Source organism: Artibeus jamaicensis, unplaced genomic scaffold (assembly GCF_021234435.1).
Source record: "Artibeus jamaicensis isolate MK-2021 breed Jamaican fruit bat unplaced genomic scaffold, CSHL_Jam_final scaffold_537, whole genome shotgun sequence".
Taxonomy (NCBI): domain Eukaryota; kingdom Metazoa; phylum Chordata; class Mammalia; order Chiroptera; family Phyllostomidae; genus Artibeus; species Artibeus jamaicensis.
Window position 1 is genome coordinate 796,367 of NW_026522047.1, and position 22,980 is coordinate 819,346.

At 69.1% G+C, this 22,980-nt stretch overlaps 2 protein-coding genes across 2 annotated transcripts in view; both read right to left on the minus strand.

The window, feature by feature from the left end:
• Positions 1-7,225: 7,225 nt before the first annotated feature.
• TNNI2 (troponin I2, fast skeletal type) overlaps positions 7,226-22,980 on the minus strand; it is a 36,730-nt gene continuing 20,975 nt past the window's right edge. The window contains exons 2-6 of the mRNA XM_053658637.1: positions 8,188-8,231; positions 7,975-8,103; positions 7,772-7,861; positions 7,501-7,677; positions 7,226-7,398 (exon numbers count right to left, since the gene is read on the minus strand). Of these exons, the coding sequence (XP_053514612.1) occupies positions 7,303-7,398; positions 7,501-7,677; positions 7,772-7,861; positions 7,975-8,097 (486 nt within the window). The 5' untranslated portion in view covers positions 8,098-8,103; positions 8,188-8,231 and the 3' untranslated portion in view covers positions 7,226-7,302. The remainder of the gene's footprint in view (positions 7,399-7,500; positions 7,678-7,771; positions 7,862-7,974; positions 8,104-8,187; positions 8,232-22,980) is intronic.
• SYT8 (synaptotagmin 8) lies at positions 10,634-15,859 on the minus strand (the record flags this gene model as incomplete). The annotated part of the gene is given in 7 exon segments (XM_053658242.1): positions 10,634-10,802; positions 10,805-11,023; positions 11,026-11,103; positions 11,194-11,299; positions 11,860-11,958; positions 14,865-14,982; positions 15,531-15,859. Coding segments are annotated over 7 exon segments (1,020 nt in total), but the record flags the coding sequence as incomplete, so codon positions are not given.

Genomic DNA, 22,980 nt, shown 5'->3' on the forward strand with positions numbered 1-22,980 from the left:
CCTCCCACTCCGAACTGCAGCCCCTGCACAGGGGCCACACAGGGCCAGCAGGGAGAAGGCGGCCCCCTTCCTTCCAACGAGCACGTGGACCCTTGCGCACACTCACACTCATGGCAGACATTTGTCATTTCCCTCGTCATCCGCGAAGGTGTCATGCACCAGGCACTGCTGCCTCTAGCCTCCCGAGGAAGAGCCGGGTCAGAGTCCCCCCGGCCCCTTGGCCCTGAGGCCCAGGGCCCTGCTCCCGGCTGCCTCCCCCTCCCACCAGGCACCATCTCCTTCCTTCGGCTCCACATCTTACCCCCTCCCTCGGCCCTGGGGACCTGCTCGCTCCCTCGTGCCCAGCAGGGCTGGTGGTCTCCATCCCCACATGGCTCCACCTCCCCATCGGACCTCCACCTGCCCCTGAGGCTGCTCACTCCCATCCTTTCTGGGACGTGCACCTGGGCCAATGGACCCGAGGTGTGGCTTGGCCCGGGTGCCTGCCCTTCCAGGCCCTGGGCCCTCCTCCTCCGTTTCTGCCCCGGCCAGGCTCCCCCCGGGGGCCGCAGGGTTCGGAGGCCCGGCTCTGGGGGCAGCAGCGGCACAGGTGGCAGCCCTTTCTGCCAGCAGCCCACGCAAAGCCTCTGCCCGTGCGCCTTCACGGTTCGCCTTCAGCCAACAGTCCCGCCTGGCACTCAGACTGGGGTCCTGCCTCCATCACCAGAGTGGGCGGCCTCGCTGGCGGGCAGCGGCACTCGGCAGAGCCCCGAGCGTGAGCTCCGGCGGTCCCCAGGCCCAGCGGCCCCCAGGGCCAGGCCGGGCCCAGAGCCTTCCCCTACACCCCCACCTGCAGCCGCAGCCCTCCACACTCAGCCCTGCCTGCCCCGGGCCCAGGCCCCTCCCTGGGTCCCTCCTCGTCCTGGGCCAGCTCTCAGGGGCTCAGCCTTACCCGGGGGGGCTCAGCCACAGAGGCACAGAGTGGCGTGTACTACCGTGGGGTCCGGCGGGTCCCGAACAGTGCCCGGGCCCCCACGACCTCAGGGACTGAGCATCACCGCGCTGAATGGAACACGCGCCCCGCGGCCCCCCGCGGGCCTTACCCCGCGCCTTCCTCTGCCAGCAGCTCTTCCCGCTCCTCGAGGTCCGGGTGGCCCGGAGCCTCCGCCATGGGCCTGGTGTCCGTCCCCGCGCTCCCCGCCGTCTGGGTGCAGGGCCCAGAGTGCTTCCTGGGGCGGTGGCCGAGCCCCCACCCCCCGCCGCGTTTCACTTCCCCCTTTTGCTGCAGGTTGAGGTTTACACTTGGGTTGGGGTGTTGTTTTTAACCGGTTGCTGCAAGAGGAAAAAGAAAAAACACCCAGCGACCAGGAAGCATTGAGCAAGTGGCAGGGGCCGGGGTGGCAGGCCTCAGGAAGGCAGAGGGTCTGGCAGGGGGACCGGGACCCCTCTGGCTGCGCAGAGTCCCGGCGCCTGCCCGGGAGCCCCCCGTGCTCTTCCTGGGCCCCCCGCTGTGGCCACCAGGGCCCTGAGTGTGCCCTGCCACCCCTCGGGCACACCAGGGTGTGACTGCAGCCTCCGCAGCCTTGAAGCTCACCATCTCGACCTCTCTGGAGTGTGCCCACTGGGGAGACGCACCTTTCCTCCACGCCGGGGGCCCCTGCCCCGACACCCGGACACCCCGACCGGGCTGCGCTGCCCTGCTGACCACGTTCTGCGCCCCCGTGTCTTGTCTGAGCGCTTTGGGGGTCTCTGTGGCTCCTCTGCTCATCCCCTCACCGTCTGCTCAGGGACCTCAGAACTGACCCTGGGGACGGTCAGTGTCCCCGGGCTCTGGGGCCTGAGGGGTTCCTTGGGAGGCACAAGCAGGGAAGAGGGGACACCCAGAGTCCATTTCAACCTGGGCTGCCCTCAGCTGTTTCGAGTAGCCAGCCCAGGGTTGGAACCCGGGCTTCTGGGAGCCAGACCCCAGCTGAGGCTGTGAGCCAGTCGGCCAAGTCGGGGCGGGGCGGTCGGGCAGGCGGCAGGGATGCCCCACCGGCCCCCAGCCCACCCCGGGCCCTGAGACAGGGAGCCCCAGGTTCCTGGGGCTTCTGGCCTGCTGCCTGTCCCCTGGTGCCACTCACTATCCAACTAGGGACCTGGTGGTCCGCCGTCCATCTGTGTGGGGTCAAGGCCCCAGCCTCCTGCCAGCGTCCCCAGTGCCCCGCCCCCCGGGTTGGCCACCTCTGGCCTGTGGTGAGTGTGACCCTGACATCCCAGCCGAAAGGTCTTGGGGCCCTGCCAGGATGGGGAAGAGCAGGTGAGGGTGGACGCCCCCACCACAGGGTCCCCACCCCGCCATCACTGTCCGAAGATGAAGATGGGGCCTGGCCCCTGGTCCCCGGGCTCAGTGTGGAATGAGCGGGGCGGGGGGTGGGGGAGGGCCTCTGTTCAGCCGCGGTGCATCTCAGGGCAGACGCGGCTCGGTGTGAAAGCAAACCTCGCTCCGGCCAGGCCTGGGGAGCCTGCGGAGTGGGCCCCTGCCTGGCCCTCACCTGTCCCCAGCCCCTTGGTCCTGCCGCGTCCCCCAGAGTCACCCCCAGCACCTCCGAGGGGGATCTGCTTTGGAAACGGGACCTGTGCTGATGTAACCAGTTAAGATGAGGTCATTGGGGTGGGTCCCCGTACATATGACTGGTGTCCTTCAGAAAAGGGGAACTTCGGGGACCGGCACACACAGGGAGAGTGAACTTGAAAGCGGAGGCGAGGTGGCGCGTCCGTCCTGGAGCCCAGGAAGCCCAGCTCTGCGGAAACCCCCAGCAGCTGGGGGTGGGGCCGGGGCTGCAGGCACCGGCACTGGGGACAACCCCTCTCTGCCGTTGGAAACCTCCAGTCTGTGGGACTCGCTGTGGCCGCCCGGGACACTGACACCCTCCCCCACCCCGTGCGTCCAGCCTGCAGGCCCCACCGGACACCTACCGTTGGGCGACAACTGCAATGGCGTCCCGTCCTCCGGGAGCGTCCTGTGGAGGCTCAGGGGCCACACCAAGGATGCGACGGGGGCTCTGGGGACCTACAGGGTGCAGGGGGCCTGACACAGCCCCCTGGGGTCATCGGACCCCCGCCCACTTCCCAGAGGAAGCAGAAGTGAGGGGGCCCCACTTTGAGATCCGGCCCCAGCCCCCGCCTGCTCGGAGACTCTGTGCCCGCCGGCCCTGGGCCTCCTCGCTGCTGCTCAGCGCCCCCGCTCCCCCCCAGCCCCTCTGTCACGGGATTAGGGGCTTGGGCTCAGGTCTCACACCCTTCACGCCTCCATCCCTCAGTCCCCTCGGTGGGACCTGCAGCCCCGGGTGAGGTGGGCGCACCCCCAGCGAGCCGAGCGTCCCCCAAGGGGCCAGCTACACACACCGGAGGGCTGGCCGGGCCCCGCTGGGTGGCAGACCCAGCAGTCGGGGCCCTTCCTGTGCGTCGCCCGGGAGACCAACACTCACCGTGGGTCACTGGAGCAGAAGTGGGCGGGGGGCAGAGACCTCACCTTGTCTGTCCCCGAGCCCCCAAACCCGGTGCAGTGTCCAGTGACACAGTGAATGACCAAGAGAAGCACCAAGCCCATCGAAAGCCAGGACAGAGCACACTCCCGGGGGGTTGGAGTGGGCCCAGGAAGGCACCGGGGACCTGACCTCGGGTGCAGCACCCTGCGGTGCTGGCCAGGGGCAGAGGGCACGTGCCACTGCGGGCATCTAGGCGAGGCTGCCTCAAAGGCCCAGCTGGCACGGTCCCCAGAAAGAGGAATGTCAGGACCATACACACACGACATCAGAGGACGAAGCCCTAGTGGGGCCGAGGGGGCGTGCGGGACGAGTGACGGAGGGGAAGCTGTGGGCACAGAGCAGGTCAGGCCAGGGAGGGCAGACCTGGGGGAGACGGCGGGGGGGCACCGCCAGTCAGCACGCAGGGTTCCAGCCCCAGAGGGGTGGCCGAGGCTGCCCTTGGGGACCGGGACAAAGGCTGGCAGAGAGCGGGGTCCCCGGGAGGGTCGAGTTGGAGGCAGGACGCCGGCCGAGGAAGACAGGTGGTCTGAAGGGCACCTCGAGGACCCAGGGAGGAATGGGGGCCCAACGGAGCTGCAGGGGGCCGGGGTGGGGGGGCCGAGAGCGTCTGGGCTGAACGGGCGTCCTGAGAGACCACGTCTTCCTGTCCCGGCCCTCAGCGCCCGGGAGCGCAACCTCGGCAGGAAGCAGGGGCTCTGCGGGCGATCGATGGCAGTGGGGTCACGGTGCGGCCTCACTCAGTGTGACGGGGTCCTCATAAGACCAGGGCTGGGACTCAGACACCCACTGAGGGATGACCTGTGCCCAGGACAGCGGCCTCAGGAGGAACCCGCCTGTGAGTCCAGGACGGGGACCACTCCAGACTGGGCCCAAACCACCGTCGGTGGTTCTGTCCAAGGGGACCCAGGACACCGACACGGGGGCCATGTGTGCCAGGGAAGGCAGCCCCTCTCTCAGGCACCCTGGGGGCGAATCACCCAAGGGATGGAGGTCAGTGAGCCAGGGTGGGCTGGGTCTTAGAGGAAGAGGAAGAGGCCGTAGGGGTCCTTGGGACCGATGGGGACAGGGAAGCTACAAGTAGGGATCAGAAGGGTTCGGAGAGACAGCAGGAGAAGACAGATGGGCAGGCAGGGGACGGGCCACCGGGTGGACACTCTGAGAGGCCAGGGGAGGTAAGAGACCTGCCGCTGTGGGCAGGTGAGTGTGGGTGGGTGAGGGGGCCCCGCACGGCCCCTGGGGGTGGTCGGCACGTGTGGGATCATTATTCAGTGCAGTGTGTGCCTCTGACTTGAGCTGAGGGGGCCCAGGTCGTTGGGGGAGGCCCCAGAGGGGACCCGGTAGGGGGAGGAAGCCCACCTGTCTGTGCCTGGCCTGGTCTCCTCCCTGGAAGGGGGCAGCTGCCGGACCCGGACTTCACCGAGTGAGTGTGGGCCCAGGGCATAAGGCCCCCCCTTGAGGCTAGCCTTGGGGGGCTCGGAGTTGAGGGGTCCAGTGTTGCTCCCAGCAGGCATCGAGGGGAGAATTTCCCTTCACAGATGGTGGTGGAAGCCCATGTGTTCTGAGCCCTTGGGGCTAACGGACATCTAGGTTGGCTGGGGGCTCATCATGGAAGGCTTCTCGGAGGAGGTGACTGCGATGGAGCCTGGAGGTGGGGCAGAGCTGGCTGCAGGAGAGCCCAGGAGACGCTCCAGGCCAGGAGTGGAGGCAGGCACGGCATGCCCCAGAGCGCTGGGACTAGCCGGGCTGACTCCCGGAGGTGCCAGAGGTCCCCCCTCACCTGTCTGTCCAGGTGAGCTCGTCACCACACCCACTTTGTGGTCAGAGGAGCTGAGGCCCAGCAGCCGGTCAGGATGCGGGAAGGGGGGAAGAGGACAGCAAGGAGATGGGGAGGCCCAAGGATGGTCAGTCACGGGGATGAGGGTGGGTCTGGGCCTTCGCTGGTGCTTGGGGACCGGGAGGGGGAAGAGCTGGGCAGGTGGCTGGTGACCATTCTGTTTGCTGGAGTGGGAGGTCTCCTGCCACCTGGCCACGGCCCAGACTCGGCGGCTGCCAGGGCATTCCACGCGAGGCGGCCCTTTCATCTCCTGCGGCCCCCTGTGCCCTTGGCACCCCTCCCGCCAGGCCCTTTTCATTTGCCTTTGCTGAGTTAGCCCACCTGTAGGCTTCCTGGCTCCCCTGTCCCCCGGGGGCTGCCCTCACCCCTCCCCCAGCCACCCCGGGGCCCCAGGTCCCATCGGAGGGAGCGGACAGTGTCGGGGACCACAGCCTGGGGGCGTCTTCTCCTGACCGTCGCCAGCGGAGTGCAGAGAGCTGCGGCTCAGCCCCCACCCCACCCACCTCGGCCCCTGCGGCCTGCCCGCCGGCCACCCCCCTGGGGCTCCCTTCGGGGTCCTTCCTGCACAGCGCCCACCCATTGTCTCCTCCCCACCCAGGTCCCCCTTGGGGCATTGAGCACCTCCCATTTCTGAGGACGCCACCTCGGCCCAGACCGCCGCACCCACTCTGTCGCTGGGCGCTCCGGCCACCACAGCCGTCCCTTGGACCCACAGCCGCCCTCCGGCCCTGGCCTCCACACAGGACGGGCCCCCGCCTGGAGCGTCTCTCGTCCCTTCGCCCCAAGGGCGTGTCTGGTCGGAGCCCCCACCCCAGGTCCGCACCCCATGTGCCCACTGTGTGGCAACTTTACTGTCATCTGGTCCGCCCCGTCCCAGGGACGAGCAGGGGCTCTTCCTGGAGGCCTGGCCTTCCCCGTGGCGGTGGCCCCGGGAGTTGATAAGCCTGGGCCAGAGCTACAAGGCCACCTGGTCGGGGGGATGGGGGGGGCTGTGCAGACTACGTGAAGGACACGGCCGGACCTCAGACTGCGGAGGGCGGGGGTGGCCCCCAGGGAAGGCCATCGGGGCACCGGCTGACGTCAGGCTCTCAGTCCCTCCAGGAGGCCAAGGCTTCCGGCCTCCGGCCCCCGGCATATCAATCCCGGGGACCTCCGGAAGGCAAAGGAAGGACGGCGGCCCCTCCGCTGCGGGCCGGGCTGGGCCCTGGCCTCCCTGGGGTCTCCGCCAGAGATCTGAGCGGGTGGCCTTGGCGGGCAGGCCCTGCACCATCTGTCACGAGGGAGGCTGAGGGCCATGGCCTCGCCGTGACAGCCTCGTCCGGGCCCCTCAGGGACACAGTCCCTTGATGGGCGAGGTGGCCAGGGCCTCGGGGCTGAGCAGGAAGGAGACCCAGGCCCTCCCACAGGGCCCATGAGGGGCCAGGTTGGCCTGCCCTCAGTCTCTGGGGGTACAGGCAGCCTGGGGGCCCGTTTGACCCAGGACAGCCCCCGTGTGTCCCCGGTGGGGGCTGTGGTTCTGACGAGGGGGAAATGGGGGCCGCCAGGGCAGGGTCCAGCCCTACCTGGACGTCCCCAGACAGGCAGGGCTCCTTACAGGGTCGTGGGAACCAACTGGGAGAGCTGCCACTCAGACTTGACTCGGGCCATCGGTCTCCAGACCCCAAGCTGTCCGGCAGCCCAGAGCCAACCCTGGTGCACTCTGGGAACTGCCCACCAGCCACGGGCCACAGCCCCAGGGTGCCAGCCGGTGGGGGCCGGGCCCGGGCACAGCCCCCGAGACCCCGCACCCCCGCCCTTGCCCGGGCCTCCCTGGGACATGGCGCCCAGGGCCTCGGCGGCCTGAGTGTGGGCAGAGAGGCAGGGCAGGACCACAGCAGACCAGTCACGGGTTCGGGAGTCTTTATTGACGGCCGCCACCAGGCGGTCCTCTGGGCAGCCGCCTCTGCCGGCCTCGAGCGCCTAGGACTCAGATTCGAACATCTTTTTCCGGCCCTCCATGCCGGACTTCTCCTCGATGTTCTTCCTCCAGTCGCCCACGTCACGCAGGTCCCGCTCCTGGGGGCAGCCAGAGGTGGCTCAGGCCCTCCCGCCCTGTCGCCGCCCCCCACCCCGCAGCACCCCACCCCCCTGTCCCAGGGAGGGGCCCGGGCCTCGCACCTTCTCGGTGTCCTCCTTCTTGACCTGCTTCAGGTTGGCCCGCAGGTCCATGCACACCTTGTGCTTGGAGCCCAGCAGGGCCTTGAGCATGGCGTCAGCCGACATGCGCACCCTCCGCAACGGCGGCCTCTTGAACTTGCCTCGCAAGTCAAACAGCTTCTGGTTCATGTCCTCCAGCTGTGGGGGTGGGGAGGGCTGGGCAGCGGCCGGCGGGGCCAGGGCCCCCGCGTCCCCCGCGCCCCCTCCCGCACCGAGCCCCGCGCCCGCTCACCTCCTTAGTGCTCTTCTGCACCTTCACCTCCATGTCGTACTTCTCCTCCTCGGCCACGTCGATCTTGGCGTGCAGCTGTTTGCAGAGCTCCTGCAGTGGGGGGGGGGGGCGCCGTTGTCCTGACGCCAGGCCTCCCCTGGGCCCGCCCGGCCCCCCATTGCCCTCTCAGCCGGTGGGGAAACCGAGGCAGGGCGGGCGGGTACCTGCACTTCGGCGGTGGAGCTGGGGATGTGCAGCGGGGCACAGTGCTCCGCCAGGTAGTTCTGCTTCTCGGTCTCCCGGCGACTCTCCTCCTTCTCCAGCTCCGTGGCCGCGATCTGCAGCATCACGCTCTGCGGGGGGTGGGCCGCAGGCAGGGGTTAGGGCCGTGGCCTGCCCTGCCCCGCCACGGCCCCCCCACCCTGGGCGGCACCCACCTTCAGGTGCTGTCTGCGGGCCGTGATGGCCCTGTTGCGCTTCTGCAAGGCGGGGGGAGAGGAGCAGAGTCAGGGACGCTGGCCCGCACACCCCCACGCGCCCCCCGCAGGAGCCCCCCAAACGCACAGCGCACGGCCCGGGGCCTGCTCGGGGGGGGGGGCATGGGTGGGTGCAGGTTAGAGGCTGTGCCCAGAGGACTCGGGGAGGGACGGGGTCCCTGCAGGGTGGGGGGGGGTGCAGTAATCCGAGAGAAGCCCCACTTCCCCTGCCGCCGGGGCCACTTCCTCTGTGGCGTCACCGTCTGCAGGGTGGCTGGGGTGTCTTCCTGGGCCTCGAAACTCTGACCTCCGACTTATCCCAAGTGGGGGGTCCTGTCCCCTCTATGTTTCGCCCCCAGGAAGATACTCACCTCATCACTTTTCCAGGACGGTAGGCAGGGGTGGGGGAGAGAAGAGAGAGGTTAGGGATCTGTCAGGGGGTGGGTGGGAACAGGGGTGGGCAGAGACCCCCGGCAGCCACGGGTGGCAGGGGCATGGGGCTTGGGGACTTCACTTACTCCCCCATCTTGAGGTCCTGGGCTTAGAGCCTGTGAGAGAGAGAGAGACGGGGCGTGATGGGCACAGACTGGGGGTGGCGAGCGCAGCCCCCTGCTGCCTGGGCCCCAACTCCAGCCTCCCAGGTCAGGGGGCGGGTGATGTCTTGAAATTCCCTGGGGTGAGAAGGAAGAGGAGAAAGTGTCCCCAAACATCCGGGCAGGGCCCGGGGTGCGCAGCTGTCCCTGAGGGAGGCGGGACAGGCCAGCGCAGGTGGCTGCCAGAGCCACCCGATATTTTTAGCTCTGCTCCTTCGGCTTTGAGCCCAAGGGCCTGGGAGAGGCCAGTCCCCAGTTTGGTCTGGGCTTCCTCACACATGAAGCCCCCTTCCAGGGTCCCAGAGGGGAGGCCTGGCCATCGGGGGCTGTCCGAGACCCCTGCCCACCCCCAGTCCAACCCCGCCGTGTCCCTGGCTGGCTCTCAGCTCCGGGAAGCCCCCCACAGAGGGCGGCCGGTGGCGGCCCCCCGACCCCAGCCCCCTGACCCAGGAAGCCCTTCTCCGAGCTCGCTCGAGCAGCGCCCGTGCCCGGCCGGCTGGCCCGCCTCACCTGGCGTCGGGGCCGCTGCACTGGGAGCAAGGTCAGGCTGGCACTGGCGAGTCGGGCTGGTGGGCCCAGGGGAGGGGTATAAATGTCCTCCCCCAGGCTGGGCCCCTGCTCGGAAAGGACATTGAGCCCTCCTCAGACCAATGGGGGCGCAGGGACCTCCCCACCTGCCCAGGCTGCCTGGCCTGGCCCGGCCACATGCCGCCGTCCCGTCCAAGAAGTCTTGGGGGGGGGGGCGAGGTCGAGTTGCTCTATTTAGGGACTGGTGACGAGTTGGAGACATTCTTGCTTCTTGCAAGGAGCCTGCGGGCAGCTGTGTGTGGCCTCCAGGGACCTCGGGGGCCGAGGTGGGTGCACGGCTTGAGGCCAGCAGCGGGCTCCCTGGGCCCCTGGCCCTGCTGGGTTTCCCAGCAGGGTCCGCAGCACGGTGTCCGCCCCGGGGTGGCAGCCACCTCTCCTGCAGACCCCCGCTTCCCTTTCAGCCCAGGGGGTGTCTGCCACAAGCTGGCTGCGCCCCCCTTTCTCCGAGCCAGTTCCAGAGTAAGGCCTGGCCCCCCAAACACGGCCTCCGGGCCAACAGGAGTGCCGGGGACCTCAGGGTGGGGGGATGCCGCCACCTTCCCACCCAGGAGCAGGCTCGGGACGCCCTGGACGCCCCGCCGAATGGGACGCCCCACCCAAGGGCTGTTGCTGCACAACTCAGACACGTGCAGGACCCCGAGGCCCTGCTGGGACCCTCCCTGACGCCGGGGGCCGGGGCCCCTCGGCCCCCACCCAGCACAGGCATCTGCAGGGCCCTGACTTGGCAGCCTCCTGGCTGGGTTTCTGGGCCGCGGGGAAGCTCTGGGAGAGTGGGGCCTCCGGATGAGCTGAGCGGGGCCAGAGCTCACATTCTTCCCGCCACGTTGGTGCACCCCCCAACCTCGGTGTCTTCCACAGGCCTCTGCTGCCCCCTGCTGCTCACACAGGGAGGCCCTGAAGGCGCCTGCCCCCAGGTTTGGGGTCTCTGAGAGGGGCTGTGGCGGCCCCTGGGGTTGGGGCCCTTTCTTTCTGCCATTGCCCCCCAGATGCTTCCCGACGGCCCACGCTGTGCCTGCGGGGCTGCCTCTAACCCACTCCCCTCACACCACCACCGACACTGCAGCCCCCCAGGCGCAAGGGCCCCCTACCTCCCTGTGTTGTCCTCTTTGGGCTTCGAGGGGCCCCCTTCTCTGCACCCGAGGGTCAGGCATTACTCGGAGGCCTCAGGGCCTGGATGAGTCTGGAGAGCAGGCCTCCCCTCCTGGGGGGGGGGGGCGACCTTACTGTGTCCCCAAGGCCACAGGACGGACAGGAGGCGGGTGGGAGTGAGGGTTCATTGCGGTGGCCCCAGGGCAGCCGGGGAGGCTGAGGCACCGGGGTGTTTTCAGGAACACGGCAAGGGCAGGCGCAGGCGGTGCCACTGGGCGGTGGGCCGCCGGGCGTGGGCCAGCATGTCGGCTGACCGGAGGCCCGGGCACCCAGCGCCACCTCATCCATGGGCTCGGCCCGGAGCCGGGGGTCCTGAGCCCAGATGGCCAGCACCGAGTCCACACTCTGGGCAGAGACAGGCAGAGGGGCGGTGGGGGAGGGTGGAGACAGGAGCCCTTCCCTCCGGGCAGCCCACCTGGACCTGGCTGACCAGACGAGCAAGGCAAAAGCCTTGCTGAAGTACGGGCGGTCACACTCTTCCTGGCAGACGTCTTCCTTGTCTTCCACTTCCTCTGGCTCAGCTCGAGCTGGACCTTTGCATAGGGCTCTGGGCAGGCGGAAGGGTGGGGCGTCACAGGCCCGACAGCCGAGCGCAGGGCCCCCTGTGCCCACCCGGAGGGCGCGGGCTGGCTCTCACCTGCCAGCCCCAGGCTCAGGCCCTGGGCCTCCAGCACCACCATGGTCAGCCGGTCCGAGCTGGGCACGTACCAGAGCGAGACACGCAGCTCCCTCACTGGCTCAGCCTGTGGGCGCAGGAGCGACCTCGGTTTGCCTGCAGGCACCCCAGGTGGGGCTGGGCTGAAGCCAGGGGGTGGGAGGCCTCAGCTGGATGGCACGCAGGGGCCCAGCCGGTGCCAGAGCTCCAGGACGTGCTGCGGATCCATGGCCCCCAGTGGCAGGAGAAAGGCCTGAAGTGCAGCACCTGTACCCTCAGCGTGGTCCTGGGCAGCTCCTGAGGCAGGACCTGCAGGCTTGGGGGTGAGAGAGGCCCCGCTGCCCTGGCCTGCCCCCCCACTCCCACCCCCACCCCCCGGCCCAGACTCATGCCGAAGCGGCAGGTCTGGTCGAACACGGGGCAGAGTGTGCCACAGTGCACCTTGGTCTCCTGTCCGTGCCCGGCCTGGATGGACAGGCTGACTCGGGTGCAGGGGTCTGCTGTGCCACCAGGGCCCCTGGCCCTCTGGTCCGCTGCCTGCTTGAGGCCCACCCTGATCTGGGAGCGGGGGTGGCTCAGCTGGGGTGCCCCACCCTGCACCCCTGCAAAAGCCCACAGATCCTCTGGGCCTGGGAAGTGGGGCCTCACCTCCTGGCTTCCAGAGACGTATTCCAGGGACAGCTGCAGGCAGCCCCACTTCTGGGCGCCCCCCAGGCCGGACTCCTCGCCATCCACCTCTGGCTGCACCTGGCGTGGGAGGGGCCGTAACAGGTGTGGCCCCCACGCAGCCGTGGTGAGCCTTGGGTCAGACCAAACCTCCCACCTCTGGGCGAGGCTAGCACCCGGGCTCACAGCCTCAGCTCAGCTCTGGGCCTGGCCAGAACAGATGGACCGGCCCCGCGTCCACCGCTGGCACCTCTTCTCTCCTCGAGAGCACGCCCTGACCCCCGCCGTGCTGGCTCAGCCCTTGGGCCCTGGGCCCGCCTGCCTCTCCTTGTCACCTTGGGCCCCTTGGGAAGGCCCTGGCCTTGTGGGCCCATCAGCCACCCAGGGGCCAAGCTCACTCCTGACCACACTGAGCTGCCCTGGGCCCCTGAGCCTGGACCGTGAGCTGCACCATGAGCACTGGGAGCCCCGGGGCCGCTGCTGCCCAGGTGGTTGGTGCTGCTCTGGGCGCTGCCCAGCCGCACAGCCTCCTGTCCCTGGGCTTCCTTCTGTTCCGCCAGTGACAGAAGCAGCACAGGGCGCAGAGGAGGCAGGACACGATGAGGACGGCGGTGGGGACAGCAAGGGCCACTAGTGCCCAGCAGAGCCCTGGGCTGGGCGCGGGGTGAGCCTGAGGTGCTTCCGTGGACAGCACTGCCCACACCGGGCCGGCCAGGCCCCACAACGCACAGGGTGTCTGGTCAACCAGGGCCGGAATCAGCCCGGGCGTGGCCATGATGCCCCCCGCAGCTGTGGTCCCCACTGGGGCCAGTGCCCCATGGGGCTCTGAGGGGTGCCCTGTCTCCCCACTCTGCTGGCTGAAGAGGGGAGACGGTCAGGGGGTGCCTCGTCACCAGAGGGGATGGCCCTTCAGGTCTCTGCCTGCCACCCTATCCACCCCGTGGCAGCCAGCTGGGGTCTGCCTGGGCTGGGGGCAGCCTGGTGTGGTGGTTCTGAGCGGAGCCAAGGGGAGGGAGGCCCTGGACTTTGGCCGAAGTGCCAGCTTCCTAGCCCCAAGCCCACCTCCCAACCCCCTCCCCAGCTCCAGCCCTAACCAAGCATGCTGGGCCTGAGCAGCCCAGGGCCTGCGCTCACTGGTCTTCCCTGCAGAGCCCCCCCCCACCACCACCACAGCGGGGCCTCCTCCTACAGGAAGCCCCTCTGGTCCCGGCCTCTCTGCCCAGCCCAGGGCCCTGCTTGGGGGTCGTCACCTGAGGTCCCCTCTCATCCCTGCCCGACCTCAGGCCACTGTGTTTTGCCCGTCACACAGGGAACAAGATTGATCACACCGTGAGCCCCGGCCCTGGGGTGACCTGGAAACGTGATGAAGGGGGCTCCCAGAGCCAGGGCTCTGCTGGGGTCACGGGGGGAACAGGCAGGGGGAGCAGGGGGCCAGCTGCCGGCGCGAGCTGGTCTCAGCAAGCTGGGGCTGAAGGTGCGTTCCAGGCACGGCGGGCGCCGGGCCAGAACACCTGGGGGTGGGGGGAGGCAGGCACAGGGTGTAGCTGGGAGCGGCCAGAACATTCCTTGCAAACTGACTCAGCAGCCGCTGGCCCAAACCTGCCTACCTGCCACCCTGAGGCGAGGGGGTAGGAAGGAGGGCGGGCCAGCACCGCGCCTGCCTGGGGCCCTGGGGCCCAGGGGAGGGAGCGCACCTGGCCCGGCTCGCTCCTCCCCCTGCAGGGGCCCAGGATTCCAAGCTGAGGGCTGACCCCGCGATGGGGCACCCTGTGCCCCCAGCCCCACCGGTGACCTCTGGCTCAGCTCCTCCTGGCCTTTCCTCCCCCGGTCCCACCTGCAGCAGAAGGGCTCATTTCCTCCAGTCTGGGTCTCCCCCTTTTTGCCCACAAGAGCCTGCCACCCCTCTTGCCTTAGGGGCTCAGCCCAGGCCACCCCCTCCAGAAATAACCAGGCACCCATCTGGGCCAGAGCCTCCGCCGGCCTGGGGCTGAGTATGCAGGGGAGACAGACAGAAACCCACTGTGGTCCTGAGGGGGCCCTCACTCACGTGGTCCTCAGTGCCCCCTCCATGCCGGGCTGGCTCAGGCAGCCCCACTCCCAGAGCCGACCCAACCCCCCAACATTCAGAGGGAGAGTGCCCGGGCCGGCACTGCCACCCTCAAGGGCTGGTCCCCGCCGGTCAGAGAACAAAGGAGGGCTGTGGAGCCTGAGCTCCGAGTGACACCCGCCACCACCATCTTGAAGTGCTAACCACTTTCCACCTGGGCCCCCAAAGGCAGAGGGCCGGGGGGCACCAGGGGACCCCGGGGGGCCTGGGGCAGGCCCGAGAGCCCCTGGGGTCCCCGCAGGGTCCCTGGAGCAGCCGGGAGGGGGCCAGAATCAGGGACGCCCCTGCTCCCCACTGACTCCATCTTGCCTTTCGGAGCCACCAGAGCCCATGTGGACCCTGGGATTGAAAGAGTTTGCCCGACGGAGACTTTCACGGTGCAGAACTCGGGGCCGGCGGTGGGCTGAACCCCCATCCGTGTGCACGGGCGAGTGTGCCCGCGGGCCTCTCCCCTGACCTGCTTCCCTGGTGTCCTCACCTGGGTCGGGTCAGGGCCAGTGTGGGCGCTGAGTCACGGGGACCTGGCTCAGCGGGCCCCACCAGATTCCTGACCCAGCCTGGGGACGGTCTTGCCTCCAGGGCCACAGGAGATGCCTGGAGGCTGGCCCCAGAAGGTCACAGGACCCTCTGGAGAGCAGAGGGGGGCCCGGGGAGGCCGAGGGTCCGTCAGGACCGCAGGGTCCGCATGGTGGTCAAGGTTCAGGATGTGGAGCCACCAGATGGCGCCAACTGCTGCTGGAGACCCTGCTGCGCGGGTCCTGCCTCCTGGCCCGGGGCTCAGGGGGTGTAGGGGGAAAGGATGCGGGGGCCCGGGCAGGCGGACCCCACGGGGTGACCCTCACAGGACCCGGGAGGTCGGCTGGGGCCTCCTCCTCCTCACCGTCCTGAGTGCCCGCGAGGGGTGCTGCTGTGGGAGGGCCCGTCCTGCCCACGGCTCAGCAGGCCGGAAGGCCTTCCTGTGCTCCTGCTCAGGCTGTCCTCTGTCTTCAGTGGCCTGGCTGCAGAAGTCCCTCCCTCACCAGGTGCCCAAGCCGTTTTTCCCAGCAAAGGGAGACGGCCTCTCTCCAGAGTGCAGTCCCCCCTGGTAGGCGCCCCCTCCCGGGCCCCTTCCAGCCACTCTGCAGGCTCAGCTCTGCACCCTCCTTCCGGGCCAGGCCTGTTGGCCCCCGCTGATCCCTGCCAGAGCCGCCCCTCACTGCCCCCCTCACCTGCCAGGGCTGCACGAGCTCCATTTCCTCCGGCAAGCCCACTCTGGTCGCTCCTGGCCCTCGGCCCTGCCCTGAACTTCCGGCTGGATTCCACCCTGTGTCCCTCCCAGGCCAGCACCCTGGCTTCCCCAGCCAGGGGCAGCCGGCTGCCCTCCTGGGGACTTCCCCGTGAGCCTGGATCGGCACCCACTAAAGCCATGCTCACGAACGCTTCTGCCTTCAGGCCACCTGGAATTCTCTGGGCTTTGATGGGAGCACATTTCCACGGGCCTTCCTCGGGAGGAGCAAGGCTCCCCCGAATGCCGGGTGGCAGCCCCCCAGGGGCTGTGCGTCCTCACCTGACTCTGTGGCCCGCCTGGCTGGCAGGCCTTCCTCTCGGACCTGGGCACCGAGGGCACAGCTCAGAGGCAGTGGCCAAAGCCCAGCATTCTCTGCCTCTCCCCGCAAGAAAGTCGCCCTGGTGGGTGAAAGGGTGTGGGAGGCAGGGCCTCGGGGAGCCCCACCTCAGGGCCGGAGCCGCTGGCCCTCGGGAGCCCGGAACTCCCTGGGGATGGAGGTGGGCTCCTGAACCGCAGGCACCAGGCACCTTGGCCCCTCCAGTCTTCCCAGAGGACTGGACAGAGGGGGTGGCAGCCCATGTGGGCTGACCCTTGGCAGGGAGAAGGGGTCAGCCTGGGCTGGGCTTGAGAAAGCTGTGTGTTTCTAGGAGAGACCTCGGTCAGGAGGCCGTGGGCATCAGAAGGACAATGGATTCGTGGTGCTGCTGGCACCAAGCACCCGGAGGCCCGGGGCCAGCAGGGTGAGCTGTGGGTGCCGCGGGCCGGGCCACACAGTTCAGGGCAGGGCAGGAAGCGGCACTGTCTCCGGGCCAAGGCCTGGCCCTGCTGCCACCCAGGACCCTGGAGCCCAGAGATCTTCCCAAAGTTTCCGCGCCTGTGCCCCAGCCTCGGGCTGGGCTGGCCAGTCCCCAGAGTTGCCACTGAGCCAGGGGGCCTGGCGGCCTTGTGCCCAGCAGGACCTGTCCTCTGAGCCCCTGCTCTGGGCTCTGGCCAGTTCATCTGGGGCGGGTCCCTCCCTCGGCCCAGCGCCGAGGGCCCTCCCGGGCCAGGTGTCTCAAGGAAGCCATGAGGGGCTGGTAGCCAGACGTGCGTTGGTTAACGTTTAACGGCAGGGCCTGACCTTCCAGGGCTGCCCAGAGGACTGGCTGGGCAGGACTTCCCTCTGCCGGGGCTCTGAGGCTGCTCAGTGCACACGGCAGGTGGGACGCGTGTACACACGTGTGCCCGTGCCAGTCACGAGAGGCTCTGGGCACGTGGCACAGAGGATGCCTCCGATCCAACCCAGGGACGCGGTTTGGAAGGAGCTCTGACAGCAGAGGGGCCGGGAGCAGCCGGCACAGGCCCGCACAGGGGACCTGCAGACGGGCCACAGGCAACGCCCTGCTCTCGGGGAATGGGGGCGGACGCAGGGGGTGGCCCACAGCCAGCCCCGAGCCGCCAGGCCCTGAGGTGCAGCGGATCCCGAGTGCTCCGCGGGTTCCACCCCGCCCTCTTCGTGCCTTCCCAAGATGTGGGCGCCCCCAGGACCAGATGGCGGCTGAGGTTCCAGAGGGGAAAACCAAACAGAGCCGGGCTGGGGGCCCCTCGGCAGCTTGGCAGCCAGCGCCTCCCTGGGACCCTGTGGGGGGGGGGGCTCCTGCCTGGCGTCCTCTGGGGCGGCTGGGGTGGCGCGGGGGTGAGGCACGTTTGAGGTTGGAACTCAGGGCTAATGCTGGCGGAAGGAGCTGTGGGACGTGCACGGGCCCCGGCCCTGCAGACCCCGGCCCACCGCACCCCGTTCCTCTGGGCCCGGGACAGCTGAGGACTGGGCGCAGGGCTCGCCGCAGTCCGCTGCGGAGCGGGGAGCCCGGGCCCGTTTGCCGGCTCTTGGCCTGTGTGTGCCCGGGCTGCTCGGCTCAGGCCGCCTGCGCCCTCTTTGTTCGGGAGCCTGCACCCCTGTCTCCTGGGTGTCAGCGTCGCGGGGCTGGTTTCGGGGTCCACTTGCCCTCTTTTCAGTCTGTGTGCGTTTCTCTTGAGTCTGGACTTCGGGGAGATGTGGACCCCACTCTCTGGAGTTTCTGGGTGAACTGTAACCCATTCGCCTGGAAATTGAGGAGACACACCCCGCCGTCCGATGGCACGTATTTTGTGTGGGACCCGCCCACCAACCAGCCCCCAGGTCAGAGAACCGAAGACCCCCATGACAGGCACTGGGTCCCTCCCGGGGCTGCCTGCGCGGCGGCCCCCACCGCCGCATCTCCAAGGGCCCCTGGGACTCCTGGGCCTGGTTCCCCTACAGCTCTGGGCAGGCTGCGTTCACCCGGGGCACCCCAAGACCCAGAGCTCCTTTCGCCGCTCCTGTGACTTCCCCGGGACCCCCCCCCCCCGACCTGGAGGTTCCGTGCGGTCTCCTTCCTCCTCGCCCACAGCCTGGGCCCCGGGGTTCTGCCCAGACAGCCCACGCCCCTGGCCGGGCCCCTCCGTGCCCAAGTCCCCGCGGCAGGTCCTGCTCCGCCGGCGAGCCGGGCTGGGCCGGGGGCCGCGGCCTGCGGTCTGGACGCGCTGCTCCACACGCCCTCTTTGCCTGTGTGGGTCCCATTCATCCCCGTCTCGGGCCATCTGTGTGTGCTATTCATGCCCACACCCGCCCAGCCGCCCAGGTGTCTCCAAAGGGGGGTCCTGCACCCCCCTAGTGTGAGTACGGGGGCATGCACCCCATTTCGGGGTGTCTGCCGAGGAGCTGAGCCCTGACAGACTGTTCTTGGGACTCTGGGTGCCAAACCCCACTCCCTCGAGAGCTGGGGTGGCCCCTCCGCCATCCAGTCCTGCAGGCCCCTCTGGAGCCCTGACACTGGCTGCTGTCAGACTGAGACATTGGGAATCTGGGGCCCCACTCCTCTGGGCTCCAGGTGGCACAGGCCCCAAACTCTGAGCCAGCACGTGTGCGCCTGGGCCCCGGGCCACCCCCGCGTGTGCCGCTGACAGCCACCTCCTTCCCGCGGGCGTCTGGGTGGCTTCACACAGCCCTGCACCCTGCTCGGCGCGGGGGCGGCGCCCCACCCTCGCTGCCCTGAGCAGACGGGGGCGGGTACCTGTCCCTCTGAACCTCTGGGTCCCAGAAGTAGGTTCGGACCCCAGGTCTCCGCTGTCTCAGGGGCTCGGGCTCCTGACTCCGTGGCTCCACGCCCCACAGCCCCGGCCGCAGTTTTCTGGGTGTCTGGGCAGCTGTACCCCCTCCCCTGAATGTCTCAGTAGCAAGGACTTCAGCCGCTCCTGCCTCCAGGGCCTCGGTGTCCACCCTGATCACCTGAGCGTCAGGGTCCCCCACCCATCTGTGTCATTCAAGTCCTTTATTCTCAAGTGGCCTAAATCCCCTTCCTCGGGGTCTTGGGTGGTGTTGCCCCCTCTCCACCCACTGCCTGCCTCTCCGGGTGGTCCAGGTCCAGGTCTCGGCCCCGCAGAGGCCAGTTCCAAGTCCCGAGTGTTTCTGGCCCTGTCACGAGAGTCCTGGCCTGTGGGAGCCGGCCCTCTGAGCTGTGCTCATGCCCAGCCACAGGGGGGCTGCCCCGGCCATCCGACCCCCCAGGCGAGGGGCACCAAGGGCGGACCCCGGTGCCTCAAGGGGCCAAGCCCGGTGCAGCATGCCCTCCGGCCACAGGCGTCCAGAGGCTCGCCCGGACCCCGGGTTCTGGACTTTGCCCCCACGTCTGAGTGCCTAAGTCACACCTCGCCTACATTTCGAGGTGCTCTGCGCCTGCTCCCCCCCCCCCGGCCTGGGACTTCAGCCGCCTGACCCTCAGTGGCTGCACCCACACCTCGCGCTGACCTCCATCCAGGCCTGGGGCCCCCGGAGGCCCCGTCCAAGTCCCGCCGTGGGCTTGGCTGCCAGAGCCCATTCACGGGCAGCCGGCCTGTGTGAGCCCATTCATCCCACCCCCAAGTCTCCGCGCCCAGTTCGTGCGTGACTCCGGGCAGGCCGTGCCCCCCCCGCCCCGCCCCCGTCTAGGAGACAGCCGGCGCCCTGTCCCTCCGCTCCGGGACTGCGAGGCGCGGCCGGCCGGCACATTCCAGGGTTTGGCTGCGGGCCAAGGCAAACCCGGCTTCCTGGTACTGCAGGGGGAGGGCGGGAAGGATGGGGAGGGGGAGCGAGGGACCCTCAGGCTGGGACGCGGGATCAAAGCCTTCCTGAAGAAGTGCGTGTCCGGGCGGGCTGCCCGAGGGTCTGGGGTGGCCTAGTGTGCATTCCAGACCCTCCGCCCGCGGGCCTCTGGGCCCCAAAACTCCCCCGAGTCACTCAAGGCACACCCCCACATCCCAGGCCAGGAGTGCGCGGTCAGGGACAGGAGGTGGGGGATTCCATCTCGGGGAGAACAGACCCCTGCACCCCAGTGTCTAGGCCTTCAGAGGGGTCTGGGCTGGGTCCTCCAGGGGTCAGGTTTGTGTCTCTGGAGAAGCCTGTCCTGGGGGCCCCTGCTCCTGCGACCCTGGAGGTCCCGGTGGTCCCCCAGGTTAGAGGCCCCCTGGCCTGCCCTGCTCCCAGTGGGCCCAGGGATCACCGAGGCCTGGCCCTGCCGCTCCCCTACTCACTCAGAGCTCAGGGCCTGGCCGCCGGTCCGGCTCCCCTCGGCCTCCCCGCCCTGTCCCTCCCCAGGCCCCCCAGGTCTGTGGCAGCTACACAGGACCCCCTCTGCAAAAGGCGTGAGGGGTTGGTGGGGGCGGCCGAGGCTCTCCTGTCCCTGGCCCAGCCAGTGGACAAGGGGGCCTGGGCCAGCAGGCTGGGTCTGCGAGCTAATGGAGACTGGGAGGGTGGCCCATTTCTTGGTCACCTCTGGGGTTTCTGGGTTTTGAGGGGGGGGGTCTGTCCCGTGGGGACAGTGGGTGGGGACCCTGAGCAAGCATTGAGGGATTCACACAGAGAATTAGGAGTGAACAGGGCCACCCCAGGCCCCCATCTGACCAGAGTGTCCCTGCAGCTCTGAAGAGGTCTCTGTGGCTCCAGCCAGCCTCCCTCTGGGCCAGGGACTGGCTGGGCCACCGCTCCGTCTTGCTGCTGGTCTGTAGGTGACCATGTTGAGTGCTGGGTGGCCCAGGATCTGTCCCCACATGTGCCTCTTGTGGACCTTTCTCAAGCTCCCTAGCGGCCATCCCAGGGGCAGCAAGGTGCCTGGGACGAGGGGTCTGGGACGAGGCCAGGCCAAGATCAGCCAGGTTCCGGGCTCCCCCTGCTGTCCGCTGGCTGCTGCTGGCAGCGGCCTGACCCCTGCAGCCTCCCTGTCCGCCCGGCCCTCTTTGCGCGCCCTGCCCTGACCCACCCCTGGGCCCTGGAAGGCATCTGGGCGCCCCCTAGTCCCCTCCTGCTGCGCACGGCCTGACCCTCGTCCTCCAAGGGGGCCTCCCCTGGGACACCGACTGCCCGCAGAGGTGCCGCACCGGGACAACAGGCCCCTCCCGGTCTGCACAAAAGACTCTGAACCGAGGCCTCTTCCCAGCAGCGCCTGGGCTGGGGTCATGGGAGGTCGAGGGCCATCGAGAGAGAGCTGCAGCCTCCTGACCCCGGAGCCCCGGACCCCAGCCCAGAGGGCCCCCCGAAGTCCTGGGTGTCAGGGTGTCCAAGGCCCTGTGGCGGCTCTGCACTTCACCCACGTGATGGACAGGGAGGCCCTGGGACGTTACCCAGTGCCCAGGCCCCGGGGCAGGCCGGGGACAAGGGGCCACTGGGTGCAGGTGGGGGGATGCAGGGTGGGGTCTGCAGGCAGAGAACGACCGTGGGGCTGCAGGAGGTGGGGGCACAGGGGAGTGGGAGGCAGGGAGGAGCTCAGGCCTGCGGCTGCAGCCAGTCAGTTGGACGAGGGTGCTGGGGGCCTACCAGCTCACAGTCGCGGGCAGCTGACCTGCACCCAGTCTTCAAAGGAGGTCTAGGTGACACCCTCACACACACACGGACACGTGTACGTGACCAGGGGGCACTCACATGCCTGCGGACACACCCTCTCTCTCGCTCTAGGGGCTGATCCTCCGGAAGCCCTGACCTCGCACTCCCAGGATGGTGTGTCTTTTTGTCCCCAGACCGAGTCTCGGCCCCACGAACCTGCCCCAAAGGAAGGGTCTTGGTCCCACAACGGCCACCAGCCCCTGTGCACCCCTGCCACCCGGGCGGACAGTTCCACAGCTGCAGCGGCCACCGATGTGCACAGGCCGACCTCAGGCCAGGGCACTGGTGCGTGCTGGCCGGGCTGTGGCGTTTTCTGACAGGGCTCCGGCTGGTGCCCAGCGTCTGATGGCCTCCACCCCCAACGCTGAGCATGGGGCCATGGCCCTGGGCCCCAGGAGGAACCCACAGGCCCTGGTGGGACCAGTGCCTGGTCCAGTCAGCCTGGTGTGGGCGGATGGGGGGGCGGCGCGCTCCTCCCCTGGGCACCTTTGCCCAGCCCCACCGGGCCCAGCACTCAGGCCTTCTCTGCAGACCAGTTGCAGGAGAGGCCTGCTCTGGGCGAGGCAGGGCCTCAAGGACCAGCGGGGGAGGGACTTGGGACTGGGTCCGTGGGCACCCCCCGCAGAAGGAGGCAGGAAGCGGCCTGGTGCTGGGGCGGTGCTGTGGTTGGGGGAGCCCGCCCCACCTCGCTAGCACAGCCCCTCCCCAACCCGCAGACCCTGACGGGCGTGGCCGCCCTCCCCACCCATCCCAGAGCACGCCCCTGTGCCCGCAGGGCAGGGGCCACCCGGCTGCAGGTGCTCAGGTGTGGGGCTCCCGGGCCTGGGAGCAGTGGGGGCAGGGCTGGCGTCACCCCCGAACACCTCTACCCCCTACTACTGGTCAGCCGGGCTGCCTGCTGGTGGCCAGAAGCAAGCACTGTCCTGGCCGCTCCCAGCCACCCCCACTGGCTTGGGTGTGGCCGAGCCAGATGGCGTGGGGTGTGGGCCGGGCAGGGTCCCCCATCCAGCACCTCCCCACCCCGCTGGACTTTCTGGGGTGTGAGTCTGCTCTGCGGGCCCCCCCCGGCCTCAGAACCTTCCTCCGTGGGTGCGCCAGGCCCCCAGAGCACCACGGTGTCCTGCCAGTGTGTACTTGTGGGGGTGTCCTGGGCCAAAATCTGTGGGCACATCCGAACTCGGGGCAGCAAGTGACCTCTCTGTGGGTCCCTCCAGCTGGCAGCCGGGCAGCTCCCAGCACACGGGCTCACCCACCCTTCTGTCGCGGGGACCACAACAGCGCCCCCTACAGGGCTGCTGGGAATGAATTGTAGTTTTAGGGCTGTATGAACGTAATTACTCCTTAACCAGGGGCCAGGAGCTCTGCATTAGGTCCTTTGAAGGCAACCCCGAGGCTGATGTGGCCCCCAGTGACCATGGGTTTGACACCCCTGAGACAGGGCGGGGGGGACCCTCAGAGCTACCGGCCACAGGTCCCAGGCAGACAGGAAGCTGTGGTGCCAGCGCTGAGCAGGGCAGCTGGGGCCCCTGGCCCCTCCTGGCTCCGCTGAGAGTTTGTGACCTGGAGCAGCTTGTCCCAGGGACCGTGGCAGCCGGGGCCTCTGCCCTCCATTGGCCCACGATCCCAGGAATGCCCGACAGGTGTGGGAGCTCCACACAGACCCCCGGGACGTGGGGACCCAGGGTCAGGAGTGAGGGTGAGCCCACCCCGGTGGCGGTGGCAGCCCCTGCCCGGGGACCACCGTTCCTGTAGGAGTGTGTGGCTGGCACTGCCACCTCTGCGGCCTGTGCACAACCCCCCTGCAGGAGCTGCTGCGGG